The sequence below is a fragment of the Rhinopithecus bieti genome, unplaced genomic scaffold, assembly GCF_001698545.2.
Source record: "Rhinopithecus bieti isolate Rb0 unplaced genomic scaffold, ASM169854v2 scaffold_13207, whole genome shotgun sequence".
NCBI classification, from domain to species: Eukaryota; Metazoa; Chordata; class Mammalia; order Primates; family Cercopithecidae; genus Rhinopithecus; species Rhinopithecus bieti.
The window spans coordinates 5,461,776-5,485,061 of record NW_016807866.1 but is presented as its reverse complement, the minus strand read 5'-3'; the positions used below and the strand labels follow the sequence as shown (position 1 = coordinate 5,485,061).

At 44.6% G+C, this 23,286-nt stretch overlaps 2 protein-coding genes across 8 annotated transcripts in view; one reads left to right on the top strand and one right to left on the bottom strand.

Moving 5' to 3' along the window:
- Positions 1-1,795: 1,795 nt before the first annotated feature.
- On the bottom strand, positions 1,796-14,914 carry CBR1 (carbonyl reductase 1). The gene is made up of 4 exons (XM_017883960.1): positions 14,799-14,914; positions 4,515-4,827; positions 3,874-3,981; positions 1,796-2,517 (listed from the first exon to the last, which is right to left on the bottom strand). The coding sequence occupies exons 1-4, from the start codon at positions 14,811-14,813 to the stop codon at positions 2,081-2,083; spliced, it is 873 nt and encodes a 290-aa protein (XP_017739449.1). The 5' UTR covers positions 14,814-14,914; the 3' UTR covers positions 1,796-2,080.
- Positions 14,915-14,961: 47 nt separating this feature from the next.
- Positions 14,962-23,286, top strand: part of SETD4 (SET domain containing 4) — a 26,232-nt gene continuing 17,907 nt past the window's right edge. Inside the window, exons 1-4 of one of the 7 annotated variants that reach the window (XM_017883955.1) lie at positions 14,962-15,165; positions 16,587-16,695; positions 18,671-18,766; positions 21,966-22,003. In XM_017883955.1, the coding sequence (XP_017739444.1) occupies positions 16,623-16,695; positions 18,671-18,766; positions 21,966-22,003 (207 nt within the window). In that variant the 5' untranslated portion in view covers positions 14,962-15,165; positions 16,587-16,622. Of the gene's footprint in view, positions 15,688-16,586; positions 16,696-18,670; positions 18,767-21,965; positions 22,004-23,286 lie in introns of all 7 variants that reach the window. The other 6 variants (XM_017883958.1, XM_017883957.1, XM_017883953.1 and 3 more) reach the window with 6 other exon arrangements.

The following is a 23,286-nucleotide window of genomic DNA, read 5'->3' as shown; positions in this document are numbered from 1 at the left end:
TGTACCTATTACCTGGCATAAGAAATCCTTAGCAATAAAGACAGAACCACGTGTGGTCCTCCTCCCCTCACCCCCAGAGGGAAGCAGGTACTTGAATTTGGAACAATGCTTTCTCTACATCTCTTAAAGAAGCTAGGTGTTATTTGTAAGATATTAAGGGAAAAATATCTTTGCAATACAGGTATACATTTCTAAAGTAGCACTTGAGAATACCAGTCTTGCTGTAGTAGATGTGGTTGTTTTCTGGTGTCTGTTTACAAAAACTAGGAAGAAATGAACAGCCCTACTGAAAGGTGAAACTTGTTAAAGTAAACCTCACTTTTAACATAAGGGACTAGGCTGGGGGCGGTGGCTCTTGTCAGTAATCCCAATACTTTGGGAGGCTGAGTCAGGCAGATCACTTGAGGCCAGGAGTTTGAGACCAGCTTGGCCAATATGGTGAAACCCTGTCTCTACTAAAAGTACAAAAGTTAGCCAGGGGTGGTAGTGGGCACCTGTAATCCCAGCTAGTCAGGAGGCTGAGGCAGGAGAATCACTTGAACCTGGGAGGCAGAAGTTGCGCTGAGCTGAGATTGAGACCCTGTCTCAAAAATTAATTAATTAATTAATAAAATAAAGTACTCTTCTGAAGCAGTTTGGAGAATTAAAAAAAAGAAGACAAAATAAGGGGTCTCTCCTTTCCATGGTGATCGCTTTTTGTTTCTCTAAGCCTTAATTCTCACTGGTGAAGTGTGAGAGGTCACAACAGCGTGATTCTGTGGAAGAAAGAGAATGGCGTGGGCACTTCCTGGGTGTTAACAGTAAACACACACTTCTCATTACCAGCAGGGACGGTGTCAGGCCCATTTACAGGAACTAATGACAGCAGGGGCTGTTCGCAACACTATTTTTTTTTTTTTTGAGATAAGTCTTGCTCTGTCACCCAGGCTGGAGTGCAGTGGTGCTATCTCGGCTCACTGCAACTCCGCCCCCTGGGTTCAAGCGATTCTCCTGCCTCAGCCTCCCGAGTAGCTGGGATTACAAGCGCCCACCATCACACCCAGCTAATTTGTTCTCAACACTTTATCTCAATACATATAATCCTGTAACTGTCATCCCAATTTGACAGTTGAGGAAACAGAGACAAAGAAAGATACAGTATTCTGCCTGAGGTCAGGAACTCAGAGGGCAGAGCTAGGAGTGTCCACTCCCAACCCCCAGGTTTTGAAAGCTTTCAACAAACAGAAAAGTTGCAAGAATAGAATAACAGATACCCATACGCTCAACAAAGTTCAACAGTGTGCACATTTTGTCACATTTGCCTTATCTGGTCATCAGTCTGTATATGCTTTGCTGAAACACATTTATGTTGTACACCTCATGACACTTCATCTCTACATAAATAACATTCCTATGGAGATCTGATAGGTCCCTCATCAGCTCGGTATTTCATGCAAGTGCACACTCACGTTTCACACATTGCAACTAGCTGTTTTTCCCCGACGACTCTGGCTTTTTAAAGAGACCAAGTCAGCTGCCTTTGCCTTTGTGGTACTGTCCATGTTTTCCTAGAGGCTGGGAAGGGCCAGAGCCAGCTATGTTCACAGGCTTACATGCTGTCAGCTTGTGTTACACAACGTGGATATGGGGAGTTCCAATGCATTGTTTGACCTACAACATTGAAAATACTGACTAACTGGCTCTTTATTTACTCTCTGAGTTTGCTCACCGAGTTGTACTGTCCCTTCCCTTGACCTTTTAGGTTGATTGTACTTGAGACAAAGATTATTTAGTATCTAAACAATCTGTACAAATGGACACTTATAAAGAACCATTTATTCATCTGTTGATTTTCATTCATTATTTTCATCAATTACAATTTTTCCTCTCCCTGCATCAGAGGAAATCACAAAAGACCTGACAGATTTAGGTAGTCAACTGAGTGTGTAGGCTGCTCAATTAGTAGTGTATTAGTGAGTACTAATTGATAAGAGATCTTTTTTTTTCTTATATAAGGATATTTATGACTTTGTAAGTGCCCTTTAGACTAACTCAGGACAGGGTACAAAATGGGGCCCATGGATGGAGCTGTGAACCCAGCTCACCACTGTTCAACTCTCTTCTCTGTAACAAATTGTCCGTGGGGACCCTCAGCATCCAGGGGCAAAAGGGCCAAGTACACAGGGGTCTCTGCTCCTTCTTCTGGGCTCTTGGTGGCATTGGGTCCTGCCATGTCGGTTCTCACCCACCCAGGGCAGCAGGCATTCAGGAGGATCTTGTCCCCTTTCCTCTGCTCACTCAGTTTCCTGGCGTGGATCCTGGAGAGAACGGTGACGCCAATCTTCGTCACTCCGTAGGCGCTGCTGGGCCAGCCCTCCTTCTGGTGCACTCCCTTCTTGGTATCCTCCACAAACTTGTTCATGAGCCCCACCAGCTCCTCCTCAGTGATGGTCTCACTGCGGAACTTCTGCTGCAGCTCTGGGCTGCAGCTTTTAAGGGCTCTGAGACTCATCGTGCTAGATATGTTCACCACTCTCCCTAAGATACACCACAAAGCATTATGTAGAAAGGTGTGCAACAATCCTGTAGAAAGGTGAATGCCAAATTTGCAGGGATTTTGAAGCAGAAAATTTTTGTATGAGAGACAGTATGAGTTTAAGAGGAATATGCATAGCAAGTGTGGTGGAACTTCACTCCTGCCTTCAAATTTTGGCTGAGTAGAGTCAGGTGAGATTTGGAAGAGCTGCCCTTTGAGGTCCTGGTGAACCAGAGCCTTAGAAGTAGCACAAGTTAATAGGATGACAGGACAGGGAAACAGGATAAAAGCTGAGAATAACCCATATATGCAAGTACCCAACTCGAAGCCACACATTTAAATTTTTCTAAAAGTAGCTGCTTATTGCTGCTTTATTTAATGGGTGGGTTCATCTCCTGTCCCATTACTTAGGGTAACCATCACAGCAGTTTACAACCAAAGAAATGTGATAGTCATATCCAGCACCTTGAGCACGTCGAAGGGGAGTTAAAATGGGCCCGGAGTTAAGCAGCGGCAGATTATGGACATCTCTGTGTACCATGCTAAGGGCTTGGACTTTCCTCCTGAAGGATTTTTGGGAGCGGCATGACCATGCAGACCGCATGCAGGATGCTGGGAAAGGAAAAGACTCAAGACCAGAGGTGCCTTGTGAGGGTTTGCAATTGTCCAGAGGGACAGGTGAGGGCCTGCTGTAAAGCCGGAGAGATGGATTCAGGAGGAACTCAGTGGGCACAACTCCTAGGACCTAGTGATTATGAGGGGTGGGGCATGGTGACCTGCACGATCCTGGTGGGTAGGTGGTGGGCTCTGTGTCCCAGACAACTTGGGGAAAAGGACAGGGATCTTCTGGAAATATCTTAGATTGTGGGGAAAGGCATCAGGAAGAGACAGAAAGGCAGCAAGACAACTCCGTGGTCGGGAGCTTAAGGATTGTTCCAGACAGGTGACAGGTATTAGAAGGGCCTAATGAACTGGTGGTAGTAAAGGCTCCACCAGCCTGAATAACATCTCTCTGAAAGAGCAGAGAAAGGGTACAGGATGGACTCCCACGTGGAGGGGCATGGGGCAAAGAAAGAGCATCTCTCAGGAGACGTTTGAGCTAAGACCTGAAGGATAAGAGAGTCAGCCAGGTGTGCAAAGACCAGTGGGATGGGGAGGACGAATGGCCATGGGAATGGGAGAAGTGAGGACAAAGTTCTGAGGCAAAATGGCACCTATCAGCTGGCAGGAGACAAAGCACAGAGGTCGGTGCACATGCAGCATGAAGAGGAAGCAGGAGCCGGTAGGAGAAATCCCAGACAAGCAGGGGCCAGAGTCAAGCGCCAAAGAGAAGGTGCGCTGTTTCCCATCAGACTCACCTTGGGGTTTTATTAGAGGGAGTAATTCTGTGCACACATCTCGGGTACCAAAGAAGTTTGTTTTCATCGTCACTTCCGCTTGAATATGAAAGGGTGTGGGATCAGCAACTTTCAGGAGAAAAAGAGAACATAGTTAACACATTGTACCCACGGGGTAAAATTCTATAGAATGCTACTAAAAATAAAAAATTAGTGCCTTCTGTCTAAAGGCTGTGTCTGGTTACAGTATTGTGCCAATCTCTTGGTTTGATAACGTTCTAGTATTTTTGTAAGATGGTACCATTGGGGGAAAGAGGATGAAGGGCGCACACACTGGATCTTGGCATAACCATTTTTTCTTTTTGCAATTTATCGTTTATTTTAAAATCAGTTCAAAATTCATTCAATGGCCTTAAAGCTCAATTCAGAAAAACTGCAGAAAATCTGAAAGAGATCCCCAAAAGTCCGAGCCAGGGAAACACAAAGTTCCCTTTGACGGGAAAACTCCCTTTCTCTAAGGTTTCTGCACTCCCTGCATCTCCCAGCTCCTCCCTCTCCTCCCTAGGGAGCCCTTCTGGACCCCGCAGCCGCTAGGAGCCCCAGTGCAGCGCTTCTTCGACAGGAGCAGGCCACGTCGGGGAGGACACGTCCCCTCCCCGTACCCTTGAAGGCGATGCCCGCGTTGTTGACCAGCACGTCCAGGCCCCCGTACTCCTTGAGCAGGAACTCGCGCAGGGTGTGGATGCTCTGCAGGTCGTCGATGTCCAGCTGGTGGAAACGCGGGCTCAGGCCCTCCGCCTGCAGCTGCTGCACGGCTGCCTGGCCCCGCGCCACGTCCCGCGCCGTGAGCACCACGTCCCCCGAGAACAGCCGGCACAAGTCGCGCACGATGGCCAAGCCGATGCCCTTGTTGCCTCCAGTCACCAGCGCTACACGGATGCCGGACTTCATGGCTGAACAGGACGCGCGGGACACCTGCGTGAAGAACAGACCTGGCTCAGGCCCTGGAAATGAGCGGCGTGTATCCCAGAGACTGCGCGAATCTGGCGGGCGTGGGGCGCCCACCCGTAGGTTAACACGCCCGGCAGCTGAGCTCGCAGGCGCAGGCGCAGGCTCCGCCCCTAGCGGGGAGGGGCGGGGCGGGGCGGAACCACCCCTCCCCCTCCCCACCGGAACTTCGCCGGGGTGCAGAGCGGGCGGAGAGCCAGCTGGCCTGACTTTGCAGAAACTGCTGGCTGAAGAGCGAGGCCTTGGGCGGAGAGCCAGCTGGCTTGACTTTGCAGAACCTGCTGGCTGAAGAGCGAGGCCGGACTCTAGCTGCTGGCTGCCGGCTGCCCACATGGCAGTGAAGAACCATTTGTAGTGGCCATGTGCCACTGCTTGTCCTTGGTTTTCTGAGGGGTTTTCTTCCTATTCCCCCAGCTGTTCAATCATTCCTAGTTGTGTTTGAAGAAATAGTACATTTGCATGTTTTTTTTTTCCTGGTGTTGTAAAAAAAAAAAAAATTATATATATGTATATATACTGCAGGAACTGCAGTCTTTGGAGCTAGAGTTGCAGAAGAAACTGGAAGGAAATGACAGGGCATCACGTTTTTGTTGATTTCCCCTATATGAAAACAAAGCTACTGACTTAGCCAGATTTTCCAATAATGGTGGGAAACATTCACTCAATCTTTACCAGGTTACTTCTCTGGGCATTTGCAGGGCCCATACAGTTTACCTGTGCATATGGTTAGGAAGTTTCACAGCCCATATTTTAACACTGAAAATAACACTCCAGGATTGTACTCTTTTTTTTTTTTTTTTTTTTTTTTTTTGAGACGTAGTCTCGCTCTTTTCCCGGCTGGAGTGCAGTGGCCGATCTCAGCTCACTGCAGCTTCCGCTCCCGGGTTTCCACGCCCATCTCCTGCCTCAGCCTTCCCGAGTAGCTGGGAACTACAGGCGCCCAGCCACGACGTCGCCGCAGTTTTTTGTATTTTTTAGTAGAGACGGGTTTCACAGTGTAGCCCAGGATGGTCCTCGATCTCCTGACTCATATCCCGCCGTCTCGGCCTCCCAAAGTGCTGGGATTACAGGCTTGAGCCACCGCGCCCGGCCCAGGATGTACTTTTTAATCCCCATCTTAAAATGAAGAAACAGAGATCTATCCTGAGAGTTTATAACTTAGTTCAGTGGTGGGAAACAGAGAAATGCCAGGGGTTCAGTCTAGGTCCGGTGGTTCACAGCACAGAAAGCCTATCACTGAGACCCTATTATTGTCAGGGAAGAAGGCATTATTTGGGTGCTACAGCCTATGGGGGGAGATCAGTCTCAAATCCATCTTGTCAACTGATTAAAATTAGGATATAGCAGGGAAGAAATGCTGCATGTGCAAAAACAGCAGGATTTGGGGAGAGATGAGGAGTGGATCAACAGGCATCAGTTAGGAAATTGTTGCAGGTGAGGGGTCTGGCATCTGATTGTCCAGATGTGGTGATCTGATAAGTTTCAGTTCCTAGGTGCTACCTGGGAGGTCTGATGGCTAGTTTCCTGAGAAAGGAACTCAGATAAGACAAATGTAAATTTCTCAAGTTTTTAGACTGGGAGAGTCAATTTGTTTATTTAAAGGAGACCAGGCCAGGTGCGGTGGCTCACGCCTGTAATCCCAGCACTTTGGGAGGCTGAGGCAGGTGGATCATGAGGTCAGGAACTCAAGACCAGCCTAGCCAACATGGTGAAACCCCATCTCTACTAAAAAAAAAAAAAAAAAACAAAAATTAGTTGGGTGTGGTGGCAGGCGCCTATAATCCCAGCTACTTGGGAGGCTGAAGCAGAGACTTGCTTGCTTAAACCCCAGAGGCAGAGGTTGCAGTGAGCCGAGATTACGCCACTGCACTCCAGTCTGGGCAACAGAGTGAGACTCTGTCTCAAAAAAAAAAAAAAAAAAAAAAAAAAAAAAAAAAAAAAAGGACCATAAACATCCGTCCTATGGAACAATTGCATGGTTTCAAAATGAGTGTTCTTCCTTCCTACTTACAAGGGAGTTGGGAATAAGGTCAAGTTTCATTTCTGTGCTATCTCATAGGTTGCCACTATCACAGGTGGTCATTTAAACATAAATTCAAATTAAGCAATATTTGTAATTCAGTTTTTTAGTTGCACTAGCCACATCTCCAGTGCTCAATATTTGCATGTGTTAGTGGTCACTGTATTGGGCAGTATAGATTTAGGATATTTCCATCCCTGCAGAAAGGTCTGTTGAACAGCACTGCTTTAAATAGATTGCAATTACATTGCAATTTCAAGGTAGGATTCCAATCAGTTCCTTTAAAGCAAGTTAGTAATCAAGGAAAGACCTTTGCTTTTTTTCAACTGAAATTTTTGTTGAGCTAATTATAGATTCATATGCAGTTGTAAGAAATAATACAGAGATTCCTTACTCTTTACTCAGTTTCACTCAATAGTAACATATTGCAGAAGTATAGTACAGCATCACAATGAAGATATTGACAACAAAGCAGTCCACCAATCATACTCAGATTTCCCCAGTTTGATGTGTACTTCATATATGTATTTAGTCCTATATAATTTAATCAAATGTTGGTTTGTGTATCCACCATTACAATTAAATGAGTATGTTTCCATTAGCACCAAGAACCCTCCTGTTGCACTTTTATCACCAAACATACCTCTCTGTTACTCCCCAAACCAACTCTATTTCATGGCACCCACTAATCTGTTCACCATTTCTACAAGTTTGTTGTTTCAAAAATGTTACATAGATGGAGTCATACAGTTTTGTAGTCTTTCGTTTTGTTTTGTTTTGCTTTTTTCCACTCAGGATAATTCAGAGCTCTGTTTTGGATTTTCTTTCCTATTCCAGGGTGTGGGGTTGGGTCTGTCATTGGCTGGGTTCTCTCCACTTCATCAGCTACTGTCTTCTGTAGCTGGTGTGAGTCAGTGTTAAGAGTGGGATGGATTAAATTTATTAAGAGGGCCAGTCAGCAATTGCACATGGTGTACAGGGAACTTTGGACAGGGTGAGGGTCCTGCTGTTTCAAAGGGCAAATCCTATGAGGGCCATGAATCATGAGTTTGAGTCTGATTTGTTTATTTTTTTAGGACTGGTACCAACATAAGAATTGACAGGCACATTGGGCAGAATGCTCCGAAAAATATATAAAATATGTATTAACAAGAATTTACTGTATGATAAAGGTGGCCTTAACAACTAGTGAGGGAAATAATTATTCCAAAATTGGCACTGGGGAAAGGGCATAGTGATTGGAAAGAAAAAAGATCCCTTACAACATACACTAAATAATTTCTGGAGAGAAACAGTGATTTATAAATGAATCCATAAAACAACGAAAAGAAAACAAAAGTAACATTTTTATTTTCAATAGGGGAAAATACTTTATTTTATAAGCATAAAATAGGGGAAGAATCATAAATGTCTGATGGGTTTGACTATGGGAAACTTTTGAAAATTTGTTTTGAAAAGCACAATTTAAAGCCTGTGAATTAAGCTCTACTTGGATGATTTTGTATTGTTTTCTCTGTTACATCTGGGTCTTGATTCTGGTGCTGTATGTGAGGAGCCTCCAGTATGTAGCACCTTGTCTGGATTCTGAACAATTCAAGAAATAAAACAGAAATTTAAAGATGGAGTTTCCAGATCTCTGCTATTACTGCTATTGGCTAAGTTGGAAGACATGCCTTAGTTGCGAGAATCAAAAGTCTGAGACTATACTGGTGCTATATAGATCAAGAATTTTATAGTACCAATTAACCTGTGGAATGAATTCATATCTCTACTACCCACCTTTTTTTTTTTTTAATAGAACGCTTCATGAATTTGCATGTCATCCTTCTACAGGCACCATGCTAATCTTGTCTGTATCATTCCAGTTTTAGTATATGTGCTGCCCAAATGAGCACTACTACGCACTAGTTTAAAGCAATTAAAGAACACAGTTCCCACAGTCACAAAAAAGAATGGAATCATTTCCTTTGCAGCAACATGGATGCAGCTGGAGGCTATTGTGCTAGGTGAATTAACGCAGAAACAGACAACCAAATAATGCAAGTTCTCACTTATAAGTGGGAGCTAAACATTTGAGTACACAGGGACACAAAGAAGGGAACAATAACACTGGGGATTCCAAAAGGGGGAGGAAGTGGGTAAGGATCGAAAAACGACCTATTGGGTACTATGTTTTCTACTTGGGATCATTAGATGCCCAAACCTCAGCATCAGGCAAAATATACTGATGTAACAAACCTACACATGTACCCCCTGAATCTAAAAACAAAAGAAAACCAAAATACCCTAAAACACAGTTCCATGGTATAGATTAAAAGAAAAGATGTTGGAAAATAATATTCTTAAATTACGAATTGTGAGGTTCTCCGGGTTGTTCCTTTGATTATTTATCCTCACGGAGCTCTGCTTGACACTGACTGTGTTCCTCTTTCATTTTATGTTTGTTTAGGATATTCAATAAGCCTTTCTAAAGGGGTAGACCATAGACTTTGAGACCTGGAATCAATCTGTGGCTTAGGTGCTTAGTAGTTATGTAACTCCAGCAATTTGCTGAATTCTGTGAAAGACAAAGCCAGACACTAAGGTAGTAAGAACAGATGTTAGTCAATAATGAACTACTGTAATAGAAAGAGGGTCCAGTGTAAATGAACTTTCATTTGTACAGAGGTGACTGTGCCTTTTAAAAGGAGAATGAAGGATCAGGAAGTGGGAGGAATTAGGGAAATGACAAATTACCAAGGATTGCTCAGTGGAAATGCTAGGCCAGCTGTGTCTGTTAGCTGGCAATTCGCAAAGCTGGGAATCTATTCTCCCACTACAAAGACTGAAAGACAGGGGCGCTATCATTTCTGATGATTACATTTCAGAGGAATGGCTTTCAGGTCTGAGAAAGACATTTTTTCTTTTTTCTTTTTTGAGACGGAGTTTCTCACTTCTCTCTCAGGCTGGAGTGCAGTGGTGCAATCTTGGCTCACTGCAACCTCTGCCTCCCAGGTTCAAGAGATTCTCCTGCCTCAGCCTCTCGAGTGGCTGGGACTACAAGCATATGCTACCACACCTGGCTAACTTTTTGTATATTAGTAGAGAAAGGGTTTCACCATGTCGGCCAGGCTGGGCTCGAACTCCCGACTTCAGGTGATCTGCCCGCCTTGGCCTCCCAAAGTGCTGGGATTACAGGCGTGAGCCACCTCACCCGGCCAAAAAAACACTCCTGAGTGGGACATACATCTCAAAGGGTCAGAGGAAGAATTCACAGCTATAAGCCATTTTCAGTAAATGCTTTAAGAAAGGGCAGTCAGGGACCTATTGTCAGAAGTTGGTTATTACAAATACCATTTTTTTTGGCAGCTTAAACATTTTCAGTAAGGGACTAGAGTCATACTAGGTGTTAGGGTCATCCTAGCCATAGTCTTGAACTGTGTGTGTGTATTTTTTATTTTATTTTATTTTTTAGAAAGAAAACAAAACAACTCACAATGTATAAAGTTAGAAAAGGAGATGGAGCCTTTATTTCTTCTAAAGGGGTACAACCTGCAAGGTAGCCATCCTGGAGGCTGGGGAGCTGACTCCAGCAGCAACTCAGAGACGGGCACTTTGAAGGGGGAGGCTTGGAGGCAGGAGCTTTAGACTGCACAGGTTGGCTAAACTTACACATTCAACAGGTTACATGAGGGGCTATGAATATTCATGAAGGTGGACCTGATACATGCATATTGAAGAAACATGCATATAACATAAGACTCATGTATATTCAGTTTGGGATGGTGACTTGACATTTAAGTGTATTACAATTAGGTCCTATCTGTCAAAAGTCTTTCAGGACATCAAGGCACGCAAGTACACAGCCTCTGTAAACCAGAACCAGTCCATTCCATAGTCCACGATCTTCTTATCGGGAGAAAGTTGTTGAAATCGGTCTCTTGTCTAATCAAAGCTGTAGTTACACAAAAAAAACCTTTTGTGTAAGAGTTAGAGAAAGAGGAAAGAAACAAAAATACGTTGGCAGTTAGAGACAGGTTTACTTTAGATGGCCTATTTTGGTCAGGAGCCCTTTCTCTTACTGACTAAGAGTATATATTGGTTTTAGGGTGAGGGGGCTTATCACAGCTTGGAATGTTTCTGTGTGTGGACAAGTTTATGGCGGGGTGGGAATCCCGCCATAAGGGGAGGAGGGGAGGTTATCTTGAGGCAGACATCTTTCTGGCTTGGAGTTGGAGGTGGGTTATCTCGGGGCCAGCATCTTCCCGGCCTGGAGGTGGCTTTATCTAGGGGCTAGCATGTCTCTGGTCAGGAAGGAGTTTGGAACGTTTCTGGTTGGAGATGTTACTTGTGATTTATGGTCATGCTGACCTTAGTCATTCGGCTGATGCCCTTTGGATTTAGGTGGTTTTTTATTAAGGTGAACTTTAGAATGAGGGGCTTTTCCAAGATGACGATGCTCCTGCTCTGTCAATCCAGACCCTATAGTTATAAAAAGGAGGAGGGACAGCATTTGCTTTCCGGCTACTTCCTGCTGATGAGGGTACAGAGAGTTTTCTGGTCTTGGGTTGACTGCAGGAGCAATGCCGTCTATAGATGTTTTTGGGTAGTTGTTTGTGAAATGGCCATGATCCTGTCAGTTAAAATCTTTGAAAAGGTTAATTAGGCAGGGTAAGAACATTAGTCCCAGGCGTATTATTAGAAGAGGGCCCAGGAATGGAATGACCCATGCTACGATTTTGTTCCCAAACCAAGCATTAAGCCCTTTCCTTAATAATCATCAATCAAAATGCTACAGTAATTGAGATTTTCTGTCCGATATTCCACCCTGAGAGTGCTACAGTATATAGTCCTACTGCAAATAGTAGAGTAAAGCAATTTCCACAAGGGTGGTATAGTAAGTAATTTCCATTAAAAAGTTTTCACACTTGACTTAAAAGGAGAGATAGGAATGACAAAAACTATTTGGTGAGGTAGGGATGAGACGCAGTAAGGTGAGTAGTTCTTGATTACTTATCTTTTTTCTTTTTTTTTTTTTTTTTTTAGATGGAGCTTTGCTCTTGTCACCCAGACTGCAATGCAATGGTGCAGTCTTGGCTCACTGCAACCTCCGCCTCCTGAGTTTAAGTGATTCTCCTGCCTCAGCCTCCCAAGTAGCTGGGACTACAGGTGCACACCACCACATCTGGCTAATTTTTGTATTTTTAGTAGAGATGGGATTTCACCATATTGGCCAGGCTGGTCTCGAACTCCTGACCTTGTGATCTGCCTGCTTCGGCCTCCCATAGTGCTGGGATTACAGGCGTGAGCCACCACACCCAGCCTAGTTACTTATCTTTTATGATTTTCAGCGTAAGATTTCCTATTTATTTACATTAATATTTAAGCTTTTTTTTGGGCTCTCAGGTTGCTTCCTTAGCTTTCCAGCCTTTGACTTGCCTGTGATGTATTTAGGAGTTGATTCCTGTAACAGATACCCTCTTAATTACCCTGGGTTCCATGGACTCACTAGACTTGGTGGGAAGGATTCCGGGAACCCTTAGTTATTAGTTGTCAGCACCAGCAGTGAAGAGATTTTCTCCTGTCATGGTTGGGGGACTTAGAGGCAGCATCTGCTGAAACATCTAGTTTTCAGCTTCTAGGGCTTTAAGAAAGCACAGCTTATTTTGGAATCTTGTAGCCAGAACAATTAGAATTTAATTTAAAATGAAGAAAATAACAAAAATTGAAAAACATTAGGCAATACTAGAATTCAATGACAGGTGTGCTATAGTTTTGAAACATAATTTTCTTTCTCCAGTTTCCCGTTTTTATTAAAAGACAAATCATGGTAGGCCTGGTTTGCTTTATTATACTTGGCTTAATTATTTGCATACAGTGCAGCAAGAATAATTATTTGTTACATAGGCCTTTTAAATTAGCTTTGATGGAACTTTGTTCTGTAGAGGGAATCTGAGGTGAGAGCTTTTTAAAGCCAAGCCCACTCATGGATTTGTACCATCAAATACCTATGAGTTGGCGAATTTCTCTCTTCTTGAGGTCCCAAGATAACTTGGGGTTCCTGGCCTGCTAGAAAGTGACATTCTTTACTTGCCACAGATCAGAAACCCTGTACAGGAACTTTGTACACAGAATATGAGGCCAGTTTCCAAGGGCTTTATTGGCTTCATAAGTTAAGTTTGATTCCTCAAAGGAAAGCACACCATTCCAGTCAAAGCCTTGGTAAAATAACCAGTTTTTCCAATTGTGTCCTGTTACAAAAGAAAACAGATTCTTATCGCACTTATGCAAATAACTATATTGCCATAACTTAAGAATACTCACAGCGGCTGGGCGTGGTGGCTCAAGCCTGTAATCCCAGCACTTTGGGAGGCCGAGACGGGTGGATCACGAGGTCAGGAGATCGAGACCATCCTGGCTAACACGGTGAAACCCCGTCTCTACTAAAAAATACAAAAAACTAGCCGGGTGAGGTGGCGGGCGCCTGTAGTCCCAGCTACTCGGGAGGCTGAGGCAGGAGAATGGCGTGAACCCGGGAGGCGGAGCTTGCAGTGAGCGGAGATCCGGCCGCTGTACTCCAGCCTGGGCAACAGAGCGAGACTCTGTCTCAAAAAAGAATACTCACAGATAGTTTCCAAATTCTGGAGAAAATCAGGTAGAGAGAAACAAGTATGCTCCAAATTTTGTTCATGGGCGCATACTATATTGTTAAAAGCTGTCAGTATCTCCAAAGAAAAGTTTCTTTAACTTTGAAAACAAAACGAAAGGTTAGCAATATTTTAAGCGAAACATCAAGATTACTCCGGTCTCCTATTAGTTTAGTTCAAGCAGTTAATTCCTGTCCTGCTTGATATTAATGAAAATTTTAGCTTTTCAAGAGTTCTGAATGTTTTTCTTCCATTCTGATGTTACAATTTCCAAAGTTATCAGAAACCTGCATTCAAGAGCACCTGTTAGATCTTTATAGCTGATCATAAAACCACCTTTTAAGGAGCGCCAAAATAAGACAACAATTGTATGGATGAGAAAAATGTTAGGGTAGCCATAGGTAAAGACACAATTAACAAGGATAGCTGTTACCTCTGTGGCACACAATAAGTTTAATATAACAATTATTACTGATAATGTACACTAAGACATATCAGAATTGTCAGTCTCCTATAACCTTGGAAAACATACCAATAACATATTATATAAATATAGATCAAAGAAAACCAAGTACCATTTTATATTTAGCAATGCTTCCTTGTATGATTTTATACCAAATAAGCTAAATTTTACCTCTATATTAGTGTGCTATGAATGATAAACTCAATTTTAATAAAACCTTGTAGACATAGTTACCCGATTTTAATGTTTGACCATGAGGTAAGATTTTATAGACTCTTTTAGCCCTTTATAATTTCTGTTAAAGAACAGGTTAGTGCTTTAAGAGAAACCCGTTGTGCTTTTATTTTAATGCCTAATTTACAGAAAAGCTGGATGACACCCCTTCAATCTTTAGCCAACATGTTTACACACAGAATTTCCTTTACAATTAACCTTTCGAAACTTGCTTAAACCTTCAAAAACAATTCTTTAACCTTTTAATGTAGGTTAAAATCCACGTTCTTATGCCTACCAAAATACACTTTTTACCAAAGGTGTATTTTATTTTCCTTATGCACCTCTTGCACATAAACTGTCTCTTTAATAGTTTTAAACACATGTTGCACTGTTAACTTTTAGCAACCTTTACCTTCGTTGAGAACCTTGGTAAGTGGGATTTTAATGATGTGCTAGGTGTAGAGCCTAGACCTAGACAGAAACGCAGATAAGGTCTGGCTTAGCCCAGCATTTAACTCCATGTGTCCTAGGTTTTCCCTAGCTGCAAAGCAGGCAAATTGTACGGCCAAGAGTTCTAGTGACATTTTATAAAGCACTCGGGAGACCTACTTACTTTTAAATTATACATTTCTTGCCGAAATTCCGCGTTACTGGGTTTTCTCACCCCAGACTCGACGTAGGGGTTTTGGGGGTGTAGGGATGCCGACCTCCTCCCAGCCTATTGGGCGTTGGCGGCGAGTCCGCGGACATTGCGCATGCGCGAGCCGGAAGCTGCCGCCCGCGGCGGAAGGGGCCGACCCGGGGGACTAAGGACTTGGGTTGCTTAAGGACACCAGGCGGGCGCGACGAGCCTCACCCTCTCTCTCTGCAGCTTTGGCCCGTTCCTTTAACTTTCGTTCACTTGGGGCCGTTTGGCGTTTCCACGTGCCTTGGGCCCGCCCACTGCAGCCGCCATCTTGGAAACGGCCGCTGGCGCCTAGGTGAGCTGGTAGGACTTCCGGGTCGGGCCTCCAGTTGCCCGGGTAACGGGAGCAGCGTCTCGCTGGTGAGTTACTTAGTCTTTCATTCATCAGCGTAAAAAGAACTGAGTTCAGGTCGCAGGTCTCCTCCAGGGCGGACATTATCGTGTGTGCTGTAGTAACCTCTCATCGTGTGGAGGCGTTCACTTAGTGCGTATTGCTCCGGCGCGCTGCGTGACGCTAAGGAGCCTGAGGTCCGCGGTCCGTTGCCCGCCTGGCTGTCCTGTGGCGGCGGGAGCGGTGTGTGTCGGACCGTAGGGCGGCCTCACGGCTAGTTTCAGGACTGTGGGGGCGGGGACGGTGCCTGTGTCTGTAGCGGTCGCCGGTGTCCTCGTGGTCCTCAGCAGGGTGCTGGTGGACAGCTCGCGCGAGGGCCCGGGAGTCTCGGAAACACTTTCTGGCGCGGTCTCTGGACTGAGCGCTGGGACCCGGACCGAACCAGCCGCGCTTGCCTCTGGAGCTGGACTAGCGGACTTTCATTAGGTCAAATAATGAAACTTATACTGCCCAAGTGCGGTATTAATACTGCCTGGACTTCTTGTCTCTTACTCATTTCTGTCCCCGTATATTTTAGAAGTAGATTTATTTTATTTTATATTTTTATTTATTTATTTATTTCTGTGACAGAGTCTCGCTCTGTCACCCAGGCTGGAGTGCAGTGGCGGGATCTCGCCTGGCTGCAACCTCTGCCTCCTGAGTTCAAGCGATTCTCCTGCCTCAGCCTCCCGAGTAGCTGGTATTACAGGTGCCTGCCACAGTCCCGGCTAATTTTTGTATTTTTAGTAGAGACGGGGTTTCACCATGTTTGCCAGGCTGGGCTCGAACTCCTGACCTCAGCCCGCCTCGGGCTCCCAAAGTGCTGGGTTTACAGGCATGAGCCACCATGCCCGGCCCTTATTTTGTTTTATTTTTTATTTTTATTTATGCATTTATTTTTTTGATACGGAGCTTCGCCCTGTTGCCCAGGCCGGAGTGCAGTAGCGCGATCTCTGCTCACTGCAACCTCCCCCTCCCGGGTTCAGGCGATTCTCCTGCCTCAGCCTCCCAAGGAGCTGGGATTACAGGCGTGTGCCACCATGCCCAGCTATTTTTTGTATTTTTAGTAGATTAAGCTGTAGTCACTAGGTCTGCAAGATAAAACTGTTTTAGAGGGACTGATAATAATGGGAATTCTGTAACTGTAGGGATCATGATTTAGCTTACAGTATAAACCTTTCATTTACAAAACACTTGAGAGAAACAGTTTACCAAAATATACATTTGTATACTTAAAGATACAAAGAACAGTGATTATCATATAACTGGAAAGTAAAAGAAATGTTTTTTATTTTAGATTGAACATTTCCACAGAAATTACAATTTTATCCTTTTTGAAAAAATAGAATTGTGTTTCAGAAAGAAGAAACTACAGTTTTAGCATGCAGAAAGGAAAAGGGAGAACAAGCCGGATCAGAAGACGAAAACTTTGCAGAAGTTCTGAACCAAGAGGAGGTACAGTTTTTGTTTTAGTGCCAGTGATGAAAAAAGAAATCCTTTTGTGATTGCTTGTTTGTTCATACGTAGCTTTTCTTTCTTTCTTTCTTCTTTTTTTTTTCTGAGACGGATTCTTGCTCTGTTGCCCACGCTGGAGTGCAGTGGCGTGATCTTGGCTCACTGTAACCTCCACTTCCCAGGTTCAAGTGATTCTCTTGCCTCAGCCTCCCAAGTAGCTGGGACTACAGGCATGAGCCACCATGCTCGGCCTAACACATGGCTTTTCTCAAAGGCACACAGTGTTCAAAGAGAATCTTTCTTTTTTCTTTTCTTTTTTTTTTTTTTTTTTTGGAGACAAGGTACACTCTGTTACCCAGAGTGGAGAGCAGTGGCGTGATCATGGCTCTCTACAACCTTGAACTGCCAGGCTCAAGTGATCTCCTGCCTTAGCCTCCCTCCTGCCTCAGCCTCCCAAGTACCTCGGACTACAGGTACATGCCACTCCATCCGGCTAATGTTTTTTTAAATTTGTTTTAGCGACAGGGTCTCACTATGTTGCCCAGGCCAGTCTTGAACTCCTGGGCGCAAGTGGTCCTCCTGCCTTGGCCTCCCAAAGCACTGGGATTACAGGCATGAGTCACTGTGTCCAGCCCAAAGAGAATATTTCTTAAATAACACTCTTTTTAATGGTGCCATTGTATTCTTTTAGATCCTGGTGGGAATGTGAAGATATCCAACTCATTGTTTCAACTGTCTTCTCTGGGGATGACTCCCAAGTTTCTTTTTCTGGTCTTGACCTTCAGCCACCTGTAGGATATCAGTGTTTGGATGTAAATTTATCACTTCAAATTCAGGGTAACCCTGTCTGAAGAAGATACTGTATCTTGTTTAATACAAAAGTGCTTGGCCATCTGGAAAGTCCTATGTAAATCCAACTGAATATGATACAAGATATGGATAAGTTCACTTTTTTTTTTTCTCTTACGGAGATCCACTTGTTTGATCATCATTTATTGAAAAGACTACCTTTTTCCACTGATTCGCCTTCACACTTTGTCAGAAATCAGTTGTTCATTTACATGTGGGCCTCTTCCAATTTTCTGTCCTGTTGCATTGACCTATTTGTCTGTCTTGACAATATCACAGTAATTTGATTACTGTAGCTTTAGAATAAGTTTTAAAATCAATCTTTCAAAGACATCGTGGCTATTCTAGGCTTTTTGCATTTCCATATGAATTTTGGGATCAGCTTGTTAATTCCTGTACGAAAGCCTGGTTGAATTTTGATTAGGATTACATTGAATGAATATAGTCATATGTTGCATAAGGATGTTTTGGTTGATGGATCACATGTACAGTGGTGGTCCTATTAGATTACAATGCTGTATTTTTTTTTTTCTTAAGAGGTGGGGTCTTTCTATGTTGGCCAGGCTGGTCTCAAACTCCTGGCCTCAAGCAACCCTCCCGCCTTGGTCTCCCAAATGCTGGGAATACAGATGTGAGCCACTGCGCCTGGCCAATACTGTGTTTTTATTGTACCTTTTCTACGTTTAGATACACCAGTTCTTGCTATTGTGCAAGTCTGTCTGACACATTTCATCAGACATGTTCTTTTAAAAATGGTAATCTGGTTGGCCGGGCGCGGTGGCTCAAGCCTGTAATCCCAGCACTTTGGGAGGCCGAGACGGGCAAGATCATGAGGACAGGAGATCGGACCATCCTGGCTAACACGGTGAAACCCCGTCTCTACTTAAAATAACAAAAAACTAGTCGGGCGTGGTGCGGTGCGTCTGTAGTCCCAGCTACTCGGAGGACTGAGGCAGGAGAATGGCCGTGAACCCGGAAGGCGGAGCTTGGCAGTGAGCTGAGTCCCGGCACTGCAAGTCCCAGCCTGGGCGACAGAGCAAGACTCCGTCTCAAAAAAAAAAAAAAAAAAAGATAATCTGATTATGTAGTGGTTTTAATCACCATTTGTTCTCTCCTTGCCTGATAGTGAATGAGAGCCACAAGTCTGAATTTATAGAGCTAAGGAAGTGGCTGAAAGCTAGGAAGTTTCAAGATTCAAACTTAGCGCCTGCTTGTTTTCCAGGTAAGATCTAGCCTTCAGCTGTCCTTCCCTTTCCCACGCGAGAGCCAGGTAGACAGCAGGGGCCACTCTTGCAAGTGGGCCTCAGTAGATATTGTCCCTCAGCTGGTTTGCATGTGCTCCCCTTGGGTTGGAGGAGGAGCCCCCTCTGTGTGGCCAGTTAACTGCAGAGCTGTAGGCTTCAGCACTGAGCTGAGGTAGGTTGACATTCTCTTCTGGAACTTGTGCTTATTAGGGAGGTTAGGTTAACATTTTGCCAGGCGCAGTGGCTCATGTCTGTAATCCCAGCACTTTGGGAGGCTAAGGCAGGCAGATCACTTCAGCTCGGGAGTTTGAGACCAGCCTGGCCAAAATGATGAAATCCTGTCTCTACTAAAAGTCCAAAAGTTAGCCAGGCGCGGTGGTGTGCCCTGTAGTCCCAGCTACTCTAGAGGCTTAGGTGGGAGGATTGCTTGAGCCCGGGAGGTTGAGGCTGCAGAGAGCCATGATCATGCCCCTGCACTCCAGCTTGGGCAATAGAGTGAGACCTTGTCTCAAAAAACTAACAAAAACCAAAAACCACTTTCTTCTGGAACATTCTGTCACAGAAGTTGGGCAGCTTGCTCTGGGTGTGTGCCTGCATACATGGCCACTCCACTCTTCCCACAGGTGGGCAGGAGATAACCACAGGGAGGACCAAGATGCTCTTTACAAGGATTTGGAGTCTGCTGCAGCACAGAGATTGTGGTGCAATTAGGGCCCCAAAGTTCTACATCACAGGGCAGGCTGCACCTTACAGAAAAGTTAAGGCATGTGCCACACAATGCTCCCATTGTCCATTAGAATTATTACTCAAGTACCCATTAGGTAATTGAACTTTGAGCAAATTAACTTCCTCATATACCCCGCGCCAAGGCAAAGGATTTCCCACTTGTGCCCCTTGCTGAGTGAGGTGATGTGTGTAAAGTTGTTTTCCATGAGTCAGTTACACATCATGACTTTGAACGAAAATGCTTGATTTGAGCCATTTTCTATTAGGGCCCCTTCTAGTTGATGGTCATGAACCGTATTGTCAGCCTCTAACATAATGCTTGACTTTCTGTTTTTGTGTGTCAAAGATGGTCAGTAAAAGCCACACTCTTAGATTATACTGAACAGAGTTCTTCCCCAGATGATCAAGAGAGTCAGTAGTGTCAGCGGTAGACTTGCTGTGTCTAAGGCCTGCCCACATCTCAGGTGTCATTTGCCCTAAGAAGGATGGGTTTAAAATCATCAAGCAGGAATCAGCAGATGGTTTAGATGGAATACCTAAGAATAGGTCATCTGTTTGTAATTTGGAGCAGTAAAGAGTTCCTGTTTTTAAAAGTGAGAACAACTTGCCCTGGCCCCAGCCCCAGATTTCAGGTGATGCAAGTGCAAAAGCACAGTGGCTTGGCAGTGACCTGAGCCTCGTGCTTACAGTTATGGGGACAAGGAACTTTCTGTAAGTGCTTCATGTAATTTTTAGCTCTTAATCAGTGTATGATAGGAGGTAACATTTTTGGGCTTCAGTCAAAATGTATGAACTCTGGGGAATTCATCTTAGTTTGTGGAGGGGCATAGGAAATCTCCTAAGCAGGATTCCATGTTTAGACTCTCTCTTCTTTTCTGCCTTGGGAACTGACCCCAGCGTTTCCTTTCACCACCAAAAGCGCTAGCCAGGTCAGGGCCTCCTATGTAGATTGATGATAGTGGAAATTTTGAGGCTTTGAGACATTTGTAATAAGCTTTACTCTTACGAACTCCTAATGGCCACTTCTACTTTGCCTAATATATCCAATATGAAAATGAAAGTGAGTGTAGATTATTATATTTTTTTGATATTAAACACTATCGTGTAAATATAGGTAAAGGCTCTTCTAGATGTATTCCATAGACTAGGTTTTGTTCATATATATGTTTGGAGAGAATTTCCACTTAGATTAGCATGTAAGTTTTTGGAAGGATAACCACGTAGAAGAAAATCTTCCCATTAGTAATTGATTCTAGGAGGAGTTCTGGCACACAGGGATGATTAACTCCACAATGTGGTACACAAAATCAGTGAAATACGTTATCAACACTAGAACCGGCTGTGTGAGCAGACATTGTCCTCCTGGGAGGGGAGATGAGTTGGGACTCATCAAATCCAACTTGCTGGGAAACCCATAGAGGACTTGAGGCAAGAATTCCCACCATGAACCGGGAGCATCAAATCCAACCTGCCAGGAAACTGATGGAAGACTTGAGGCAGGAATTCCCACCATGAACCAGGAGCATCAAGTCAAAGTTGTGGGAAACTGATGAAGACTTGAGGCAGGAGTTCCTACTGTGAGCCAGGAGCTCCCAGTAGTCCTGCATTGACTTGGCTGAATTATTTTCCCTCCCAGCTAAGAGAGGAAAGGTGAGGAATGATGAATTGGAGACATTAATGCTCTAGGCCTCTTATGATCATGTAATACCTATACCTGCCAGAAAAGCTGTCATCTGAGCATCCTTTCAATGTTTGTCTGACTGCTCCAGGAGCAGAAGCTTAGGCATGGAGGGAGAAACTTCTGGAAGTTGGTAGAGTATTAATGCAGCTGCTGAGGTTACTGTGGTGACTGTGCTCCAGCTGGAGCCTTGGCTCACAGGCAACCTCTGGAGCTGACCTACCCAGCTGAGCTCACCAGGTCATGGAGAGTCCATCTCATGGGTTAGCTGATCAGAGAGGGGAGGATGTCTGCAGGCTTTGTGGGGACTGAAGTGGGGTTTACTGGCCAGCCGGCCAATCAAAGGGGTCTCAAGGTCTTTACTCCGGAGAGCTGAGTCTGGTAATGGGGATAAGTGGCCTGGGGCTCTAGCCTCAGAGGTTGGCTGGGCATTGGGAATAGCACCTTATTGGCCAGTAGGCCCCAGGGGAGAGAGTCCAGCCAAAGCTTCCTGCAAGAGGCCAGGAGTAGGTCTGTATCAAGTCCATGGTGGTCTTTAGGTCTCACCTCTGAAGCTGACTTTGCCCTTCAAGGATTATAACTCACTAGAGGTCAAGACATTTTCTGGAATAGCTTTCTGACTCCCTGTTTCTCCTTGGAATCAAAGACTGAGAGACATCCAGCTTCAGCCTTGTGTCATTTTGAAGTTCACATTTTTTTTTTTTTTCCATAATGATATCTCTAGGGCCTTGAAGGTGTAGTAGGATTTACTCTTTGTGTCTTTGCTTTCCTAGGTACAGGAAGAGGGCTGATGAGCCAAACATCCCTGCAGGTGAGAACTTTCCTTTGATCCTTGAAACCCAGCGTAGATTTTGCTGCTTTGTTTTTGTGGTTCAAACGAAGTGGATTAAAAAATTTCAGACATACAGTCATTTCTTACTTACCTAATAGATATGTTTGAATATGGTTCTATCAACTAGGATTAAGTTTGTTGCAATGAAAGACAAGCCCAAAGTTGAGGTGCTTAAGCAGCATGGAAATTTATTTTGTTCTCACTCATAGAAACAAGCTTGGAGTAGGCTGGCCCGAGCTGGTGAGGCAGTCCCATGGTCCGTGGAGGCCCCAGCTCCTTCCAGCTCTCTCATGTCCTTAAGGGAACTGCACCCTCAGGTCAGGGTGCAGGTCTTGGAACTTGGGCAGCAGGAGAGAGCAAGGGGGTGAGGAAGGGCAGGCTTCCTCCCTTTAAGGAAATTCCAGTCCCTCTGTCCTTGACCAGTGATCAGGTACACAGCCCTAGCCAGCTGCAAGGGAGGAGAGCCGTGCTGGCCTTTCCCCAGCCACGTGCCCTCTAAGTAGGATTCTGTTAGTGAGGACGGGGCAAGAAGGCGTGTTGGGATAGGCAACTAGCAATCTCTGCCACAACACGTTACGTGTCAGATCATGTTTAAAGTATGCTGAGGCAGCTGCTGCTGTTTGTGAGGCAGTCGTGGTGCAGCAGGTAGAAACCAGAGCTAAGGGAGGATGAGGCCTCAGGCTTGGGCCAGAGTTGCCTTCAGCTGCCTGGGGGCCCCAACCCGAGACCCCTCATACTCTTGGCTTCCGTTTCCTCCTCTACAAAATGGGGAAGTAAATGATGACCTCCAAGGTTTCTTTTCATTCTTCTGATCCTATTTTAAAGATCTCTAATGCACGATTTTCTGTAAAGGTAGAAATTAATTTCTTCCTTTATTTAAAAATTGTCTTTTAAAAAATTCTTTATTTAAAACTCACACTCAGATGTGTACATACGTTTAGTCTAAGGAATGGTATCTTTTTTTTTTTTTTTTAGTAGATAAAAGTATTTTTTTTTTTGAGACAGAGTCTTGCTCTGTCGCCCAGGCTGGAGTGCAGTGGCATGACCTTTGCTCCCTGCAACCTCCGTCTCCTGGGTTCAAGCAATTCTCTTGCCTCAGCCTCCTGAATAGCTGAGATTACAGGCGTGTGCCATCAAGCCTAGCTAATTTTTTTGTATTTTAGTGGAGACAAGGTTTCACTGTGTTGGCCAGGCTGGTCTCGAACTCCTGACCTCAGGTGATCCGCCTGCCTCGGCCTCCCAAAGTACTGGGATTACAGGCG

What these genes read in the sequence shown, in the direction of transcription:
- CBR1 (XM_017883960.1), bottom strand. An exon ending in CGCGGGCATCGCCTTCAAGG is followed by an intron (nt 3,982 to 4,514) that starts GTACGGGGAGGG and finishes TTCTCCTGAAAG; the next exon opens with TTGCTGATCCCACACCCTTT. An exon ending in CCCTCTAATAAAACCCCAAG is followed by an intron (nt 2,518 to 3,873) that starts GTGAGTCTGATG and finishes GGTGTATCTTAG; the next exon opens with GGAGAGTGGTGAACATATCT.